Source organism: Osmia lignaria, chromosome 8 (assembly GCF_051020975.1).
Source record: "Osmia lignaria lignaria isolate PbOS001 chromosome 8, iyOsmLign1, whole genome shotgun sequence".
NCBI lineage: Eukaryota > Metazoa > Arthropoda > Insecta > Hymenoptera > Megachilidae > Osmia > Osmia lignaria.
In genome coordinates, this window is record NC_135039.1 from 11,114,495 (window position 1) to 11,129,592 (window position 15,098).

At 37.6% G+C, this 15,098-nt stretch overlaps 1 protein-coding gene and 1 long non-coding RNA gene across 5 annotated transcripts; both read left to right on the forward strand.

Annotated features, from left to right (window-relative positions):
- Positions 1–2,796: 2,796 nt before the first annotated feature.
- On the forward strand, positions 2,797–9,544 carry LOC117608933 (putative peptidoglycan muropeptide transporter SLC46). Of its 3 annotated transcripts, none has more exons than XM_034334701.2 (9): positions 2,797–2,965; positions 5,213–5,482; positions 5,559–5,780; positions 6,954–7,305; positions 7,373–7,768; positions 8,003–8,140; positions 8,217–8,300; positions 8,362–8,518; positions 8,579–9,544. In XM_034334701.2, the coding sequence occupies exons 2-9, from the start codon at positions 5,396–5,398 to the stop codon at positions 8,709–8,711; spliced, it is 1,569 nt and encodes a 522-aa protein (XP_034190592.1). In that variant the 5' UTR covers positions 2,797–2,965; positions 5,213–5,395; the 3' UTR covers positions 8,712–9,544. The 3 variants fall into 3 exon arrangements, with proteins under 3 accessions (XP_034190592.1, XP_034190594.1, XP_034190593.1); XM_034334703.2 differs by having other exon boundaries at positions 5,213–5,407; XM_034334702.2 differs by lacking the exon at positions 2,797–2,965 and adding an exon at positions 3,641–4,038.
- A 4,651-nt stretch (positions 9,545–14,195) lies between these two features.
- Positions 14,196–15,098, forward strand: LOC117608763 (uncharacterized). 2 transcript variants are annotated; one of them, XR_004582402.2, is made up of 4 exons: positions 14,196–14,303; positions 14,554–14,643; positions 14,740–14,876; positions 14,960–15,098. It is a non-coding gene; the product is annotated as an uncharacterized LOC117608763 (long non-coding RNA). The 2 variants fall into 2 exon arrangements; XR_004582403.2 differs by having other exon boundaries at positions 14,740–14,849; positions 14,960–15,071.

Here is a 15,098-nt window from a genome sequence, read left to right on the forward strand (position 1 = left end):
CGTTGAAAGTAATCAATTAAGTGATCAATGAAGTGTTTAATGAAAATTTATAAAATTCAACATAGAGATATTGAATGATTGCTGAAGCAGTCTTTGGAAAACTTGGGTTACATTTATGTAGAATGAATTTCATTTCTCCTCTTTCTACAGTTCTATTATTCTTCAGATGAATATTGAACAAAATGAAGAATTAAACATGAGAAACAGTAGCTGAAAAACTTTCTTCCACGTATCTTGTCCAGAGTCACAGGATACCTGTACTTAAATCATGAGGAATGATTTTCCATGTGGTTTCTATAGGGAGATTCGCATTTGCCGTGTCCACGGTTCTTCTAGTCAATAAAAGGGAAATAAAGGCGACAAGGGAAGCTCGATACAACGAAACCGTGGCTGAATTCTTCGTACGAGGGATTTCTTTGAGAAAAGGAAACGGGACCACGGTGTGTTTTCGCGGAACGAAAGCAAAGGGAATTTGAAATTTTCGCGCGGTTGGAACGAGAAGCAAAGACTCGACTCTATTTTTACATTTCTCTCTCTGAATCCGTCGACAGAAAGATGGATCTCGTATTATTTCGATATTCTAAGCAACAATAATTTATTTAGGTTAATTAGTGATGTGCGGCCGAACTATTCGGGTCGGTTCGGAAAACATCGGGCAGCCGATACATGCAGTCGAGTAGCCCGACTGTTTCGGGTCAGGTCGGGTAAAGTCGGGAGGATTCGGACGAGCTCTCGCGGACCGCGGTCCGCGACCTGATTCTTATGTTGGCAATTCGAATTTTTCCGAATACGTAGGTTGGCATCAAAATTTCCGTAGAATTCCAGAGATCTTGTTTTTAAAAGTCCGTAGATCTACGGACTTTTCAAATAGAATAAAAACTTCGTTTTTGGAAGGACCATTTTCAGCAATAGATACATCATTTTCATTATCAGAATCACTGATGTACATTTTAAACATTTTCTTTTTTGCTAAATTTTTTCTCACGAATTAATAAAATACCACAGCGAATAAAATGTAAAAATGGCTTCAAGTCATTGTTTTGTTTGTAAACACGATAAACACTTTAGTTTGTGTTTGTGCATCCGCCACAAGGTGGCAACCGCGCTTGAAGTGCTACTAACAATAATATAATAGATATTTTCTTTTTAAATTATTTTCAATAAGACCGCAAGTTATAAACTCAAAAATTTGTACTAAAAATAATTACCTATAATTCATTATAATAAATAATAATTAATTGCGATAATAAGTTAGTTTTGTACTCTAAAGTACACAAAAAGTAAATGAATTTTCATAGGAACTGAATTCCGTAGATTTTAACTAAAATTCCGTAGATCCGTAGATGATAAAAAAATTCCGTAGATCTACGGAAAATTTCGAAGAATTGGCAATAAGAATTCGCAAAATCTGTTTTATGTGGAATTTTGGAACAAGATAATTTTTATGTGGAAAAATAATACTTGTAACGAATTTATTTGAAATGAATTTCATTCCATGCCACCTGTATGTTCATTTTATACAAAACAGATTTTGAACATGCTTATTGCAAGCATTAACAAGTTACACGAGATTCGGGTCGCGGACCGCGGCCCGCGGGAACTCGTCCGAATCTGCCCGACTTTATCCGACCTGACCCGACTGCGCGCATGCGTCGGACAGACGCCCGAGCGCGCCCGATTTTTACCGAGCCCACCCGAGGCCGTAATATCGGGTACCCGCGCATCCCTAACGTTAATAAAAAATATTTGTCCGCGCACAGGATGTACGAGAATGAATACCGATAACGTAAACGTATTACTACGTTCCTTCGCATAGTGTCGTGATGAATGTAACAATTAGTCAATTCAACTGGAACCTTGGCTTATAGAGCGAGACTACAATTAAATGTTCATATTTTGATGTTGCTGGCAGGTCCAGCTGTTAATAGATGTTAATTCTACGTAAAAGACCATGGGCCATCAATGAGAATCAAAATGATAATATTACTAGATCCTTTGATCCTATATCATAATCATAATTGAAAAATTATCGTTGCTTTGTTGAGGTATATAGTTGCAAGCTCTATTTTATTGCCATCAGCTCCCAGTTTTAGAACATTCCACTAATTTGCTGTGATTGATTCCCTGTTTTTCATCCATAAAACAATCTCTTATTAAACTATATTGAACGCACAATTTTCTTTCTTGCAAAGGGATCAAAGTGTCTGTAAAAGAAAGTTAATCATATCAAAAGTTAATCACATGCAAAATGTATAGTCTTATCAGAGCCTAAGGATGTGTTAGCTTTTTAAGTATTATTCAAACAAGAATTCAAAAGCTATTATTGGCCAGTGTTGTAGAAATCCTTTGCCAACTTCTGTCTAAATTCTGGAAAAAAAGAAGTTCTTTTTCTTAAATGTTTCTGCAATACTCGTCTATAATGGCAGAATGAAACGGAGTCAATTGGTGAGAAAGCAAGAAGGAGAGAAATATTTTGCCAACGATCTAGGAACGTAACTGTTACTCTATCTCCATCCTTCGTGTAATCTCGATGGCCTAAATTGAACTTTAAGTCTCTACCGAACCATGTCTGTACACCATAGAATATATTCGCGCGATGTGATTTGTCAGGAATATAATGTGAAATAAATTTTTAAGAAAAGAAACGAACAATCAATTCCACAAACGTTCAATCCATCTCCTTACATTCTAATTTCAAATTCAAACGAGCTCCCTAAAGTTACCATTCCACTTCCCTGCTGTGTCTTTAACAGTTCAGGGTTGGCACTGGTTAGTTACTAGCGCGGTCGATAACAGCTCTCTGGTAAAAGAGTGGAAAAGCACGTGGTACGCCGTTTCTGCTGGCATTCTCTTTCAGTTCACCGGTTGTACGACATGGTTTCAAGAGATACGGATCAATACATCCACGAAACATCGACTTGTAACAGAAAAACTCTTCCTTCTAATGGCTAACAACACGTGAAAGGTCAGTTAAACTTAATACATTGAACTTAGTGGCTAACCAAATGTAATAAACACTGTTCATCATCAATAATAATTGGCAATAAATTAAATGGTCAGTATTTAAATCCATTTTTGGTTATTATATAATCAAATTTCGGTCAGTATTTTATTATTAAAATGGTCAGTATCAAAATACTAAACGGTTAGGTTAGGTTAGGTTAGTACATGAAGGTTAGGTTAGTATGGAAGGATACTGACCAGTAAAATACAAGCCATAATAATTTGGAGCATTCTATTTAAAATGTTAGAAATAAAAAAAATAGTATATAGAAAATAAGAAATTTAGTTTCAATTTATTTAGATTTAATTCAATCATAAAAGAATCCTTGAAAAACTTATTGTCAGTCTTTGAAAAGACCTAATGTCTTCATTGAATAATTGTTGAGAAATGCTCCAAACTATGGGTTCAGGTCACTTATTCAATGAAACGAGTTCATTGAACGAACGAGTATTGCAAGTACTGACACGTTTAAAAGGCTGTACATAATTTACAATATGTTATTGAAATCTTAAGCATTGTCGCAGTATTCATTCTTAATCACAATGATCTGTGTCTTCGAAAACAGGAATAGATTGCCGAATGTGGTAAAAATTTATCAGCGGCTAAGGTTAACAATAAAACCATGATAACGAGCTTGACTGATAAGTGAAAGCAGTCAGTCAGTCAGACAGTACGTTTATCAACGCAGTCGTTCAACTTTTCTCGATAGAAACGAAGAGAAAATTCGTAGTTCCTTTCTAAATGGAAGTTTCATTAAATGTAAATCAAAGTGTTGAGAAGGAAAACGGGAGCAGTTCGTTGAAATTACATAATTGTCTACTATCCGATAGACGCTATTTTCTCTATCATTGCATCAGAAACAATTTGTCGAAGAATTTCGAGCAGCTTGACCAAGAAACATAGATATAGTTAGCGTTGGAACGTCGTTGAAATTCAGAAAATAATGCTTCGTGATAAGTGGATAAGTCACGCGAGACTATTGGAAGCAATTTGAGAACTCTTTCAGTGCCATTAGCACGTTACGAATTCTATAAGTATTCAGCTAATTATTTTACTAATTATAATGTTCCCTTAGCTTCTAATATTTATTTGAATCGACTGTATATCCTCGATTCGTATTACGCTTAATTTTTACTATTATCAATATTATTATCAGGGCCGAACCTGAGATTTCGGGGGTCCCAGGGGAGCTCCTTCACATGTATGACATAAAAAGTAGCTCAAATAAAATTTATAAAATTAACATTAAAGCTTGTATAACTAATTTAGATTAATATTCAAGTAAATATTATGGGGGGGGGGGGGGGGGAGGCTGGACCTCGGTGGGGCCCTGGACCTTAGGGGAGAGGGCCTGGACCTTGGTGGGACCCTGGACCTTAGGGGAGAGGACCTCGACCTCGGTGGGGCTCTAAACCTTAGGGGAGAGGGCCTGGACCTCGGTGGGGCCCTGGACCTTAGAGGAGAGGGCCTGGACCTCGGTGGGGCTCTAGACCTTAGGGGAGAGGGCCTGGACCTCGGTGGGGCCCTAGACCTTAGAGGAGTGGGCCTGGACCTCGGTGGGGCCCTGGACCTTAGGGGAATGAGCCTGGACCTCGGTGGGGCCCTGGACCTTAGGGGAGAGGGCCTGGACCTCGGTGGGGCCCTGGACCTTAGGGGAGAGGGCTTGGACCTTGGTGGGGCCCTGGACCTTGAGGGGCCCTAGGCGGCCGCCTAGTCTACCTACGCCCAGGGCCGGCCCTATCCACAGTTAACGAAGACCCCATCATTCTGCCATAATTAGAAATCCCCTGAGAGGACCCTGAACCTTGGGGGGCCCTAGGTCTACCTAGGCCCAGGGCCGGCCCTGATTACTATACAATATTTGCTAATATTTTCTATTCTTAAAAAATGGAATGCATCCATTGGGAATGGTACCCACAACCTTTGGGTTTGTAGTCCGTTACCTTACCAACTTCGCCACCGTCGAACAGGATCTCCTTCTCCTTCCATGCGTCCTTGAATGCCACGTGGGTCGTCGATTACAGGCGCCACAAATCCAATAGCTCCGATAACTGAAAGAATAGAAAGGGATTAATGAAAATTCCACATAGCATTTACACTATCACTATCATTTTTAATTTCATCCTTGTGATAAGTATTATTACATACACAAAATATGATTTTAATATGGCTTTAAATTCATGATGAACCTTCGTCTGGTGTTTGCAGGAAAGGCGATCGTTTCGCGTCATTTCTGCACATTTTTCACGACCTCAGCAGTCGTGAAATCTTGATGAGGAATCAAAAGTGCAAGTAGTATTAAACGCAGGCTTACGTATCGCACGCAACGATGATCACGTGAAACGATCCATCCAGAGTGATCTCTTAGCAATCACAAAACAAACAGCAGTTATGAAACAACAGGTAAATGGAAGAACATCATCCGAGAGCAAATATAATTTCCACATGAGAGATAGTAACAAAGAATGTTTAAAAAATGTTAGTATACGTAACCCGTGAAGTTGATTAATTTAATTGCTAATCTAAAAAGTATATCTATCTCCATTTCTCTTAGGGTGATAGCGAGATGACCCACAGGAAATGGAGGAAGTACTTCGAATGGGTGGACAAGGTGTCGGTGGAACCAACTATGTGGTTGTATATGATGGCGTTCATGATTACTTCGGTAGTGGAACAAGCATTCTTCGTTTACAAATCCTGTCGCGTTGATCATGGTTACTCCGAGGAGGTCTGTGCAAGATTGAACGACAACGAGACTATCAAAGCCAAAGTGCAGGTATTTTGCAACTTTTTACAAGTCTAACACAAGCATTCTTTAATGAATAACAAAATATTTTCTCGAGTACGCACTTGAGATAAAACACGACAAACAAGTATCTTAGAAATTATGTAATTTCATTTTACTGCTGTTTATTTCTTTCCCAGAGATTCCTCTTATCGCAGTGGCAGGCAACGTAAATTTTCAAAAGAAAAACACAGGGCCGGCCTAGGGCCCTCCAAGGTCCAGGGCCCCCATAAGACGATTTTGCATCTAAGAATGCAAATCTAAATTAGTTATACAAGCTTTAATTTTAATTTTATAAATTTTAATTGAGATTCATATATGTCATATATGTGAAGGGGCCCCTAGGACTCCCGAAATCTCAGGGCCGGCCTTGTTGAAAGGCCATATTGCAATTATTCTAAATTTAAAATTGCAATTGTTAATGATGCTTTGAAAGGCAGGGCCGGCCCTGGGCCTAGGCAGACTAGACGGCCGCCTACGGCCCCCCAAGGTCCAGGGCCCCCGTAAGACGATTTTGCATCTAAGAATGCAAATCTAAATTAGTTATACAAGCTTTAATTTTAATTTTATAAATTTTAATTGAGATTCATATATGTGAAGGGGCCCCTAGGACCCCCGAAATCTCAGGGCCGACTCTGTTGAAAGGCCATATTGCAATTATTCTAAATTTAAAATTGCAATTATTAATGATGCTTTGAAAGGCAGGGCCGGCCCTAGACCTAGGCAGACGAGGCGGCCGCCTAGTGCCCCCCAAGGTCCAGGGCCCCCATAAGACGATTTTGCATCTAAGAATGCAAATCTAAATTAGTTACACAAGCTTTAATTTTAATTTTATAAATTTTAATTGAGGTTCATATATGTGAATGGGCCCCTAGGACCCCCGAAATCTCAGGGCCGGCCCTGTTGAAAGGCCATGTTGCAATTATTCTAAATTTAAAATTGCAATTGTTAATGATGCTTTGAAAGGCAGGGCTGGCCCTGGGCCTAGGCAGACAAGGTCCAGGGCCCCTATAAGACAATTTTACGTCTAAGAATGCAAGAGTAATGTTTACTTGAATATTAAGGACACAGATTCCTTGTGTAGGAGGTCCCCCTAGGACCCCCGAAATCTCAGGGCCGACCCTGGGGAAATACAGTATCTAAAAGATAAATAAATGGTTCCAGGTGACCGTGTCGGAGTTCCACCAATGGAACAACATAGCCGGCCACGTGGTCCCTATAATACTGGCTCTGTTCTTTGGGAACTGGAGCGATCGGCGTGGACGAAAACTGCCAATGATTCTAGGCTTGCTGGGCAAGTTCGTTTATTCCTTTATGGTGGTAATCAATTCCATGGTGGATAGCTGGAATCTAAACACCGTGGTGTACACTGCTAGCCTCCCTATGGGGATGCTGGGCGGTGATGTAGCTATTTTCGGTAGCTGTTTTGCTTACATATCGGATATATCCTCGGTTCAACAGAGAACCCTTAGGATCACCATTTTGGACATCGTATATCTCAGCACTATGCCAACAGGTATGCTTTAAATTTCATCAATTTTGAAGAATTCTATCAGAATCTAAGAAATTTTTATCTCTTTCAGGTGTGGCTCTAGGTTCCTACCTGTACACGAAGGTGGCTAACTCGTCCTACTCGATTATGTTTACAATCAACGCGAGCCTGTTAGCTCTAGCAATCATCTACTCGATAATTAGACTGAAATGGCAAACGTTGCCTCAGCAGCAGCCTCTTTCAGGAACCAATTTGTTGACAGACTTCTTCGATAAGAAACACGTCGTGGCGACGATGAAGACTATGACCAGGCGGAGGCCAAATCATGGGAAGCTTCGTCTGTGGCTTCTCTTAACTATCATGATGCTGTACACGTTCCAAAGGGACGAGAAACCCATGAGCTTTTTGTACACTCAGCTGAAGTTCAAGTGGGACGTGGCGAAATTCAGCGATTTTAAGACATTCCAGTCTACCACCTTCGTGCTAGGTCAGTTGTGTAGACTGAAGACGAGGAAAATTATCTATTAGAGATTTTGCGAGCTTCCATTATTAGCCAAGGAATGGAATTTGAAATTTTTATAAAAACAGGAATATTCATCTGAAATATAATTTCCTATCAATTCAAGTGAAAGGTGGAATTCTCCTCTCTGAAAGAGAAACTTTCACTAGCATAGATTTCTCTGTGCCAACAAATATACTCTAATACCCGTTTCTATTTTAGCAATGTTAATTGGGGTACCAGTGATGAGCAAACTAATGGGGATAAAGGACACCATAATTGTGGCAATTGGAGCCATTGCTCATGCAGCAGGAAGGGTCTTATTTGTTTTAGCTAATGTACCAGAACTGTTTTACGTTGGTAATTAAAATTTAAACATACCAAAAAATGTCCTTCCAGAAGACTTTGTTGTAACAAATGAACTGCTCCGTTTTAGGTGCTGCTGTGGCTGCATTGGGTCCAGTTGTGGCTCCAGTATTAAGGTCGATGACCTCAAAACTGGTCCCTGTTGAAGAAAGAGGTACGTATTTTTAAAATACAATCATTTGATAAAATTTACAAATGTTAATTATTGCTTGCAGGCAAAGTATTCGCTATGTTATCAGTATGTGACAACGCTGTACCTTTATTCAGTGGAATTTTATACTCCCAACTTTATAACGCGACGATAAACACAGCACCAAGTTCCATTTATTGGCTCACATTCTTTACTCAAATATTGGTGCTGCTTCTCATCTTGTAAGTAAAACAGTACTTCAGAGAAATTTCCAGAGAATTTTAAGATACCTTTCTTTTCAGAATAATTCATTTTTTTATGAGAAACGATCTCCAATTGGAGGAGCAGGAATTCACGAACACAGAAACTGACTGCCGGTCACTGTCTTCCACAGTGGAAACTGATAAATCAAACAGTAATGAAGAAAAATACTAAATACGCTCAATTTTATACTTAAGTTTTATAGTAGTATAAATTATATGGGCATCCTTCGAGGAACAGTGGCCAATCAGAACGCGCACAATTCGCGGGCTCAGACGCGATGGGTTTTCTCGCGCATGCGCGGCGACTTTAGCATTAGTATAGTAGAAGTTTCAATAAAATGGGGTACCTTAATCACCCTGCATAATTTTGCAAAAATTGTTATAATCTGATTGTGAAGAATTCACACTTTTCCTCTTCGGGGGTATAGGAAAGGGACGAGTACTAAAATAATTGTAAATAAAAACTGACTAGTGACTAGGGCCCAGTCCGTAGTTGCGCCACCACATAGATACGTCCCTGTAAAACTCGCGCTTGATACTACGGCGGCTGCGCATGCGCGCCATCCGCATATGTGCTATGCGCATGCGCATTTTCCTCACTCGATGTCTTTTTTTTAAATAATTCCAAAACTAAGCCTTGACAAGTATTTCGATAAAGGAAAAAGTTGTTCAGAATCATGCCAGCTACCACCCCTTCAAGGGATGTCCACCCCCTTAAAGGATTACAATAGTTTTAAGACGCTCGTTTATAAGGCGAAATACCAGGCTGTATTTTACCTAGATTTATCGTGTTGGAAAGAAACTTATTGTTATATTTTGTATAATATACAATAATCCTTCAATTTTCCTTTTAATTTCAAACAATTCCTATCTAACAATCCTGTATGAAAATTTCATATTCTGAATTAATGATCCATCAGAAAAGTTGCCAAAAAACAAATATATATAGCAATTATTCTGTAACTCTAAATAAAGCACCAGTGACGTAAACTATAATTTTCTTGTGCGTTCAAAATGATCGTTCATGAATAAAAGATCAGTGAATGAATCACACAGATCTATGGTAATTGTTATTAAATATGATTGTTTTTCTCGCGAACGAAATCACGTCAGAGCAGAAGAAATTCGCGTCCATTTTTTTTTTACTTTATTTTTCATCTGGTTCGTGTGACGAATGAGAAACCGAGTATCAACTTTCGATGAAATAAATTGCTATTCAACGCGTGTGGAAGTGAAGCGTGTCAAGGACCTTGAATGATTGTTTACGGTTTAGAATTCTCAACGTACAGGTTTTCATCACGGTCCACCTTCGTTGGAAAACAGATTTTTCGTTGCATCGATTCCTTTGATACACGATATTGCTTTGGAATTTGACCAACGCGTTTACCGACATTTTGCGGAATATAAAACACAAATAAATTGTAACTCTACTGGAATTTTTTCATTTCAAAAAATCTGATCTCTCGGTAAAATCTTCATTGCGATTCAGCTGACCAAATTTCGCAAAAGTCTGCATTCCTCTGATCCCACAACAAGTAAGTCACGTTGCATAACTATCTCTATATCGTGTAACATTTATGTAACCACCTCCATCTCCAGATGACGAAAAGATTTTTAATTAAGCGTTACACGTATCTAAACAAACGTTACAGCTACAACAGAAAATGTTTATTCAATAGCAAATTAAATTCATATAGACTTATAAAACTTTTGGAATATAGAAAATTTAGATTATAAAGGTTTAATACGATTCTCATCACGTAAATTACTTTAAAATTCCAGTAGTTTGTGTTAGCTTTGTAACCCCTGTAGGTTCATCATTTATGTACTTTAATTAAACCCGATTGTACACTTCCAGAGTAGGTGTGATGGAATTAAATGTGGAATATTCCTTGCATACAAATTACAATTTCTAATTCATCCCTCTTGGCTTAACGATTTCCATGCTGTAGTAAGTTTCAAATTTTCTTAAGCCTTCATTTCAACCCCTTCAACTCGAAATTCTATTTCATTCCTACGTTTAACCCTATAATTCCTTTTTTTGAAACTCTGTCTCATATTCGAACATGATTAACTTCTCATCAAACCTCTTGAATTTTGACAAGATTATCTAATAATACTTGTATCTGAATCCCTTAATCGCTCGGAATCAATAATAAGCTTGTAACAGGTACGGTTTATTGGAGCAACAATCAACTCGACCATTTCGTTAAGCTGATATTAATTAAACGATAAAAAGTTCATGATCACAGGAACACAGTTATCTCGTTAATCGTAAGTCAAACAATTCATCGATCATGTGAGCAGAAAATGGTCAAGTTTAATCATTCTCAAGTGCGTGTAATACACAATGACTCGGTAAACGGAAGAAATACAATCTAATTGATCAACAATCCTTTCATTCAGACTGATTCGGTTTACTGTTCGCATTATGCAACGAAATTTTAAATATCTCTGAACAGGTGCCACTGATGGCGTTAGAAACCTTAAAGATTGTATAATAACTACAGTGGGTCCAAAAAGTATTTGTACATCATTTAAAATTGGACCAAATAACTTGAGGTTTCTCGAGAAGCTATACAAATTAATTTAATAAGATATGTGCTTTCGTCGTTTTAGAAAATTACAATTTGTTGAAATCGTGGAAAAAAATAGTGAAGGATAATTTTTCTACTTTTTTATGTAAGCCTATAATGGAAATTTAAAATATGTCTCGTAGGTTCAAATAAGTTGTGGGTATGCTAAAAATTTTAGTAATTAATTTCCGAAAATCGCGACTTTTCATCAGGGGCGGCCCTGAGATTTCGGGGGTCCGAGGCGAGCTCCAAAAAAGGGCCCCTTCACATATATGACATAACAAAAAGTACCTGAAATAAAATTTATAAAATTAACATTAAAGCTTGTATAACTAATTAATATTCCATTAGACGCAAAATTGTCTTATGGGGGCCCTGGACCTGGTGGAGCCCTGGACCTGGGGGAGCCCTGGACCTTAGGGGGGTCCTGGACCTTAGGGGGGCCCTGGACCTTAGGGGGGCCCTGGACTTTGGAGGGCCCTGGACTTTGGAGGGCCCTGGACCTTGAAGGGGCCGTAAGCGGCCACCTAGTCTGCCTAGGCCTAGGGCCGGCCCTGCTTTTCATCTAAAAACATAACTAGTTATGTTCTTAGATGAAAAGCCAAGATTTTTGAAAATTATAATTATTTGTAACTTCTAAGTGCATTGACCAATCTTGATGAAATTTTCAGCATACACATAACATACTTAAATTTATAAATGTGATATTTTAAGTTTTCATTGCAAACTCAGATAAAAAAGTTAAAAAATTGCCTTTTACTATTTTTTTCCCAACGTTGACAAATTGTAATTTTTTAAAACGACGAAAGCACATATATTAGTAAATTAATTTGTATAGCTTCTCAAGGAACCTCAAGTCACTTGGTCCCATTTTAAACGAGGTACTCTGTTTTAAATGGTGTACAAATACTTTTTGGACCCACTGTATCTAAACATCATGTGAATGTGACTGGGATTTCCTCGAAGCATCATACGGGCAGTATATCTCTTATGACATTAACTATGACCTACATAAATGTCCACCTCTTAAAAACCGTCGGCTATAAAAGTCTGGAAACATTTTGCAAATGTAACCTGTCTGATCTCGACGATCTACCAACAGACGACTTTCAATCCAATTCTTCATCATGGTAACGAAATCACGTATATTTCTTTCTCCTTTACTAAGTGTACTGTTTAGTAAGCAACGATTGTACGTTTTTAAAAGCAATCTTTACCAATAATAAGGGAAAGCAAATCGAACGATGGGAAAATAGTAGACACAGTTCCTTCTCGTTTATTGCAGAATTTCAAACGATTCGTTCAATCTGAACACTTCCTTACTGCTGAAAGATTGCTTCTCCATTTGCCGCAATTTGCATTATTAAAATGACCGTTGTAGCGCAGTTTGGCGGGCTTTGTAAAGTTGGCGAAGAGGGATTAAGAGGGAAGAAGCTTTGTGCAAGGAACTCGCGAACTTACTCGAACGTTGTTTGCTACTTTCAAGGCTCGAGCAACTTTGTAATTCCTTACACTTCCAGCGAAATCCTCCTTAATTGTGATTTTCAACATGCAATAGTACCTCGTGCTTCGTGTTAGCATATCATTTTGATTATTCTAATTCAAATTCAAAAATCAAGAGATTTTTTATTATTTTACAATTCACAACTCATTATCAATTCAACTTCCGAGCTGTCCTTTTTAAACTTTGATCACGTGACCTTGGACGTCAGCGATTAGCTGTGTCGCTGGCTTAAACAGGACACCCCGGAAATTGAACGTTGGATCTTGAATCAATTATATCTCGGAAACGGAACTGCACATTGCAATCTGGCGAAGGACTTAATGAAAAGATTATTCGTCAAGCTAATTGATTCTTAACCCCCCTTATTCCTATTCTTATCATATAATTATAATTATCCAAAGGATTGGAATAATATACATATTCTAAAATATTCGCAGGAATCTTTAAGAAGAGTCTTTACCATCTTCATAGCAATCTTTTGCGTGTTTGCATCGATAATCGCTATCGAGGCAGCTACGCGCGCTGTTCCATCAGGGGCTATAACAGCGTATCCCATTCCTCAAAGGCCGCCGTATGCACCGCATCCTTGGGTCTATCCGAAGCCAACCACTCAATCCACTCCTCAATGAACATTTCTATCCAATTTAGTTGGAAAGATGGGAAGAATGCTGCAGATGTAATCCTTACTGCCGGGATTCGTTCTGTAATAATTACAAGCTTGCTGTAGTTTCGTAATAAGATATTGATTTAGCATGTTTTTGTCATTGAAATTCTCTGTACAGAATTACGCAGCACGACGCGAACGTTGTGAATCCTATTTTTAACCAAAGATTTAATGTTTTATGATTAAACACACATTATATATATTTTGTGGCAATATTAAGGATATTATAAATAAAACATGCTTACCGTATTTCTATTTATGTCGTATTTTATATTTTGTCTTCCTCAATCCTACGATTCAAAAAAGCCGTTAAACAAAATGGCGTCCTCTTCAGGGACTTTTAAACAGTTGGCGTCATTTGAAAATCAAGTAACAGAAATTGAAGAAAAATATATTTTTATATTTATTTTCCATTGATTCTACGATCTTTTATGTAAAAAGAATACGAAAAAATGATACTTTTTTGCAAATTAACAATTCAGTTGCTAACTGCAATATCGAAAAACCTCACCACGAAATAAAAGGTGACATCTAGTAAAATATTCCACTTACCTGTTCAATTTCCGCACAGACGATACTCGAACTTACATTAAATATTATTAAATAACAATATCTTTTACCTTTAATTAATTTAATAAACGAAAAATCTTCAAAAGCTTCCTCCACCTGCACCCACGTCCAGCCGGTACCCGTTTCCAAAATGGAATACCTCAAGAAAGCCGTTAAATCCCTAGTCAAATATCATTCGCTAGAGAACATTTTTTTGATTGAGAATTAAACTCAAGGTGTAACAATTCCTCATAAAAGATAAATAAATCGATAATTATACATGTATTAAAAAACAAATTTAAATATATTTTATAATATAGTTGGAAAGATGCAACTATCAAGATCAACGTAGTTAATGCGTAGCAACAATGTAGAAAGAAATGTCGGTTGCAATTAAACCCCGTGGAAATTGTCATCCTTTTTTTAATGAAGTGCAAAATAAAAGTTTCAAAAAACTAAATTAATTTTAAGGTAAGCCATTTCACAATACATAAAACGTAAATTTTAAGATTACATGATCGTTCGAATCGATCGAAATACGAATCGATGAATGGGTTAAAGACGCCGACCATACTTCACAAATATGTCTTTATTATTTATTCATAAATCACATTCATACGTTTATACATAGAAAAATTAAACGTGCAAAATATATAGAATACGTGTATTTGTCGAATAACGATAGAAAAAAGAACTAGATATTAATAGGAACATTTTTCAGATACTACGTTCGAAAACTACGGTTGCACGAATTATACTTATGGAATCTTCACTATTTCACAAAAGAAAACAAGAGGGACACTTCAAGGAGGTACAAGTATTTTATTAATCATCCCAGCGATTGACAAATATTCATGGAAATATATAGTTTATTTTGCAACATGTTTTTATCTCCTTTTTGTTGTAGATAAACAATGTTACTCGTACGAGCTCGCGATTGATGAGCAAAGAAAATGAATCAGTCATCAATCATGACTGAATAAGAAATGAATGTTTCCCGATTTCTTATCTCCGGGGGTAATTTCTAAGATATACGCTTGCCACGTAATTCCACAATTTCCTAGATATATAAAACATATCAAACATTTACATGAATGTATCATCAATTATGAACTGTTTTCTTTCAGTAACACGACGCACGATAACACGATGCGAGGCGCAAAGAGATTCTGCGACAGCATCCATGCAATGTATGTTTTGCCGTGTTTATTTATTTATTCAGCCTGTGACGAATCCTCGGTATAATTGAAATCATGGTCCTTCTCG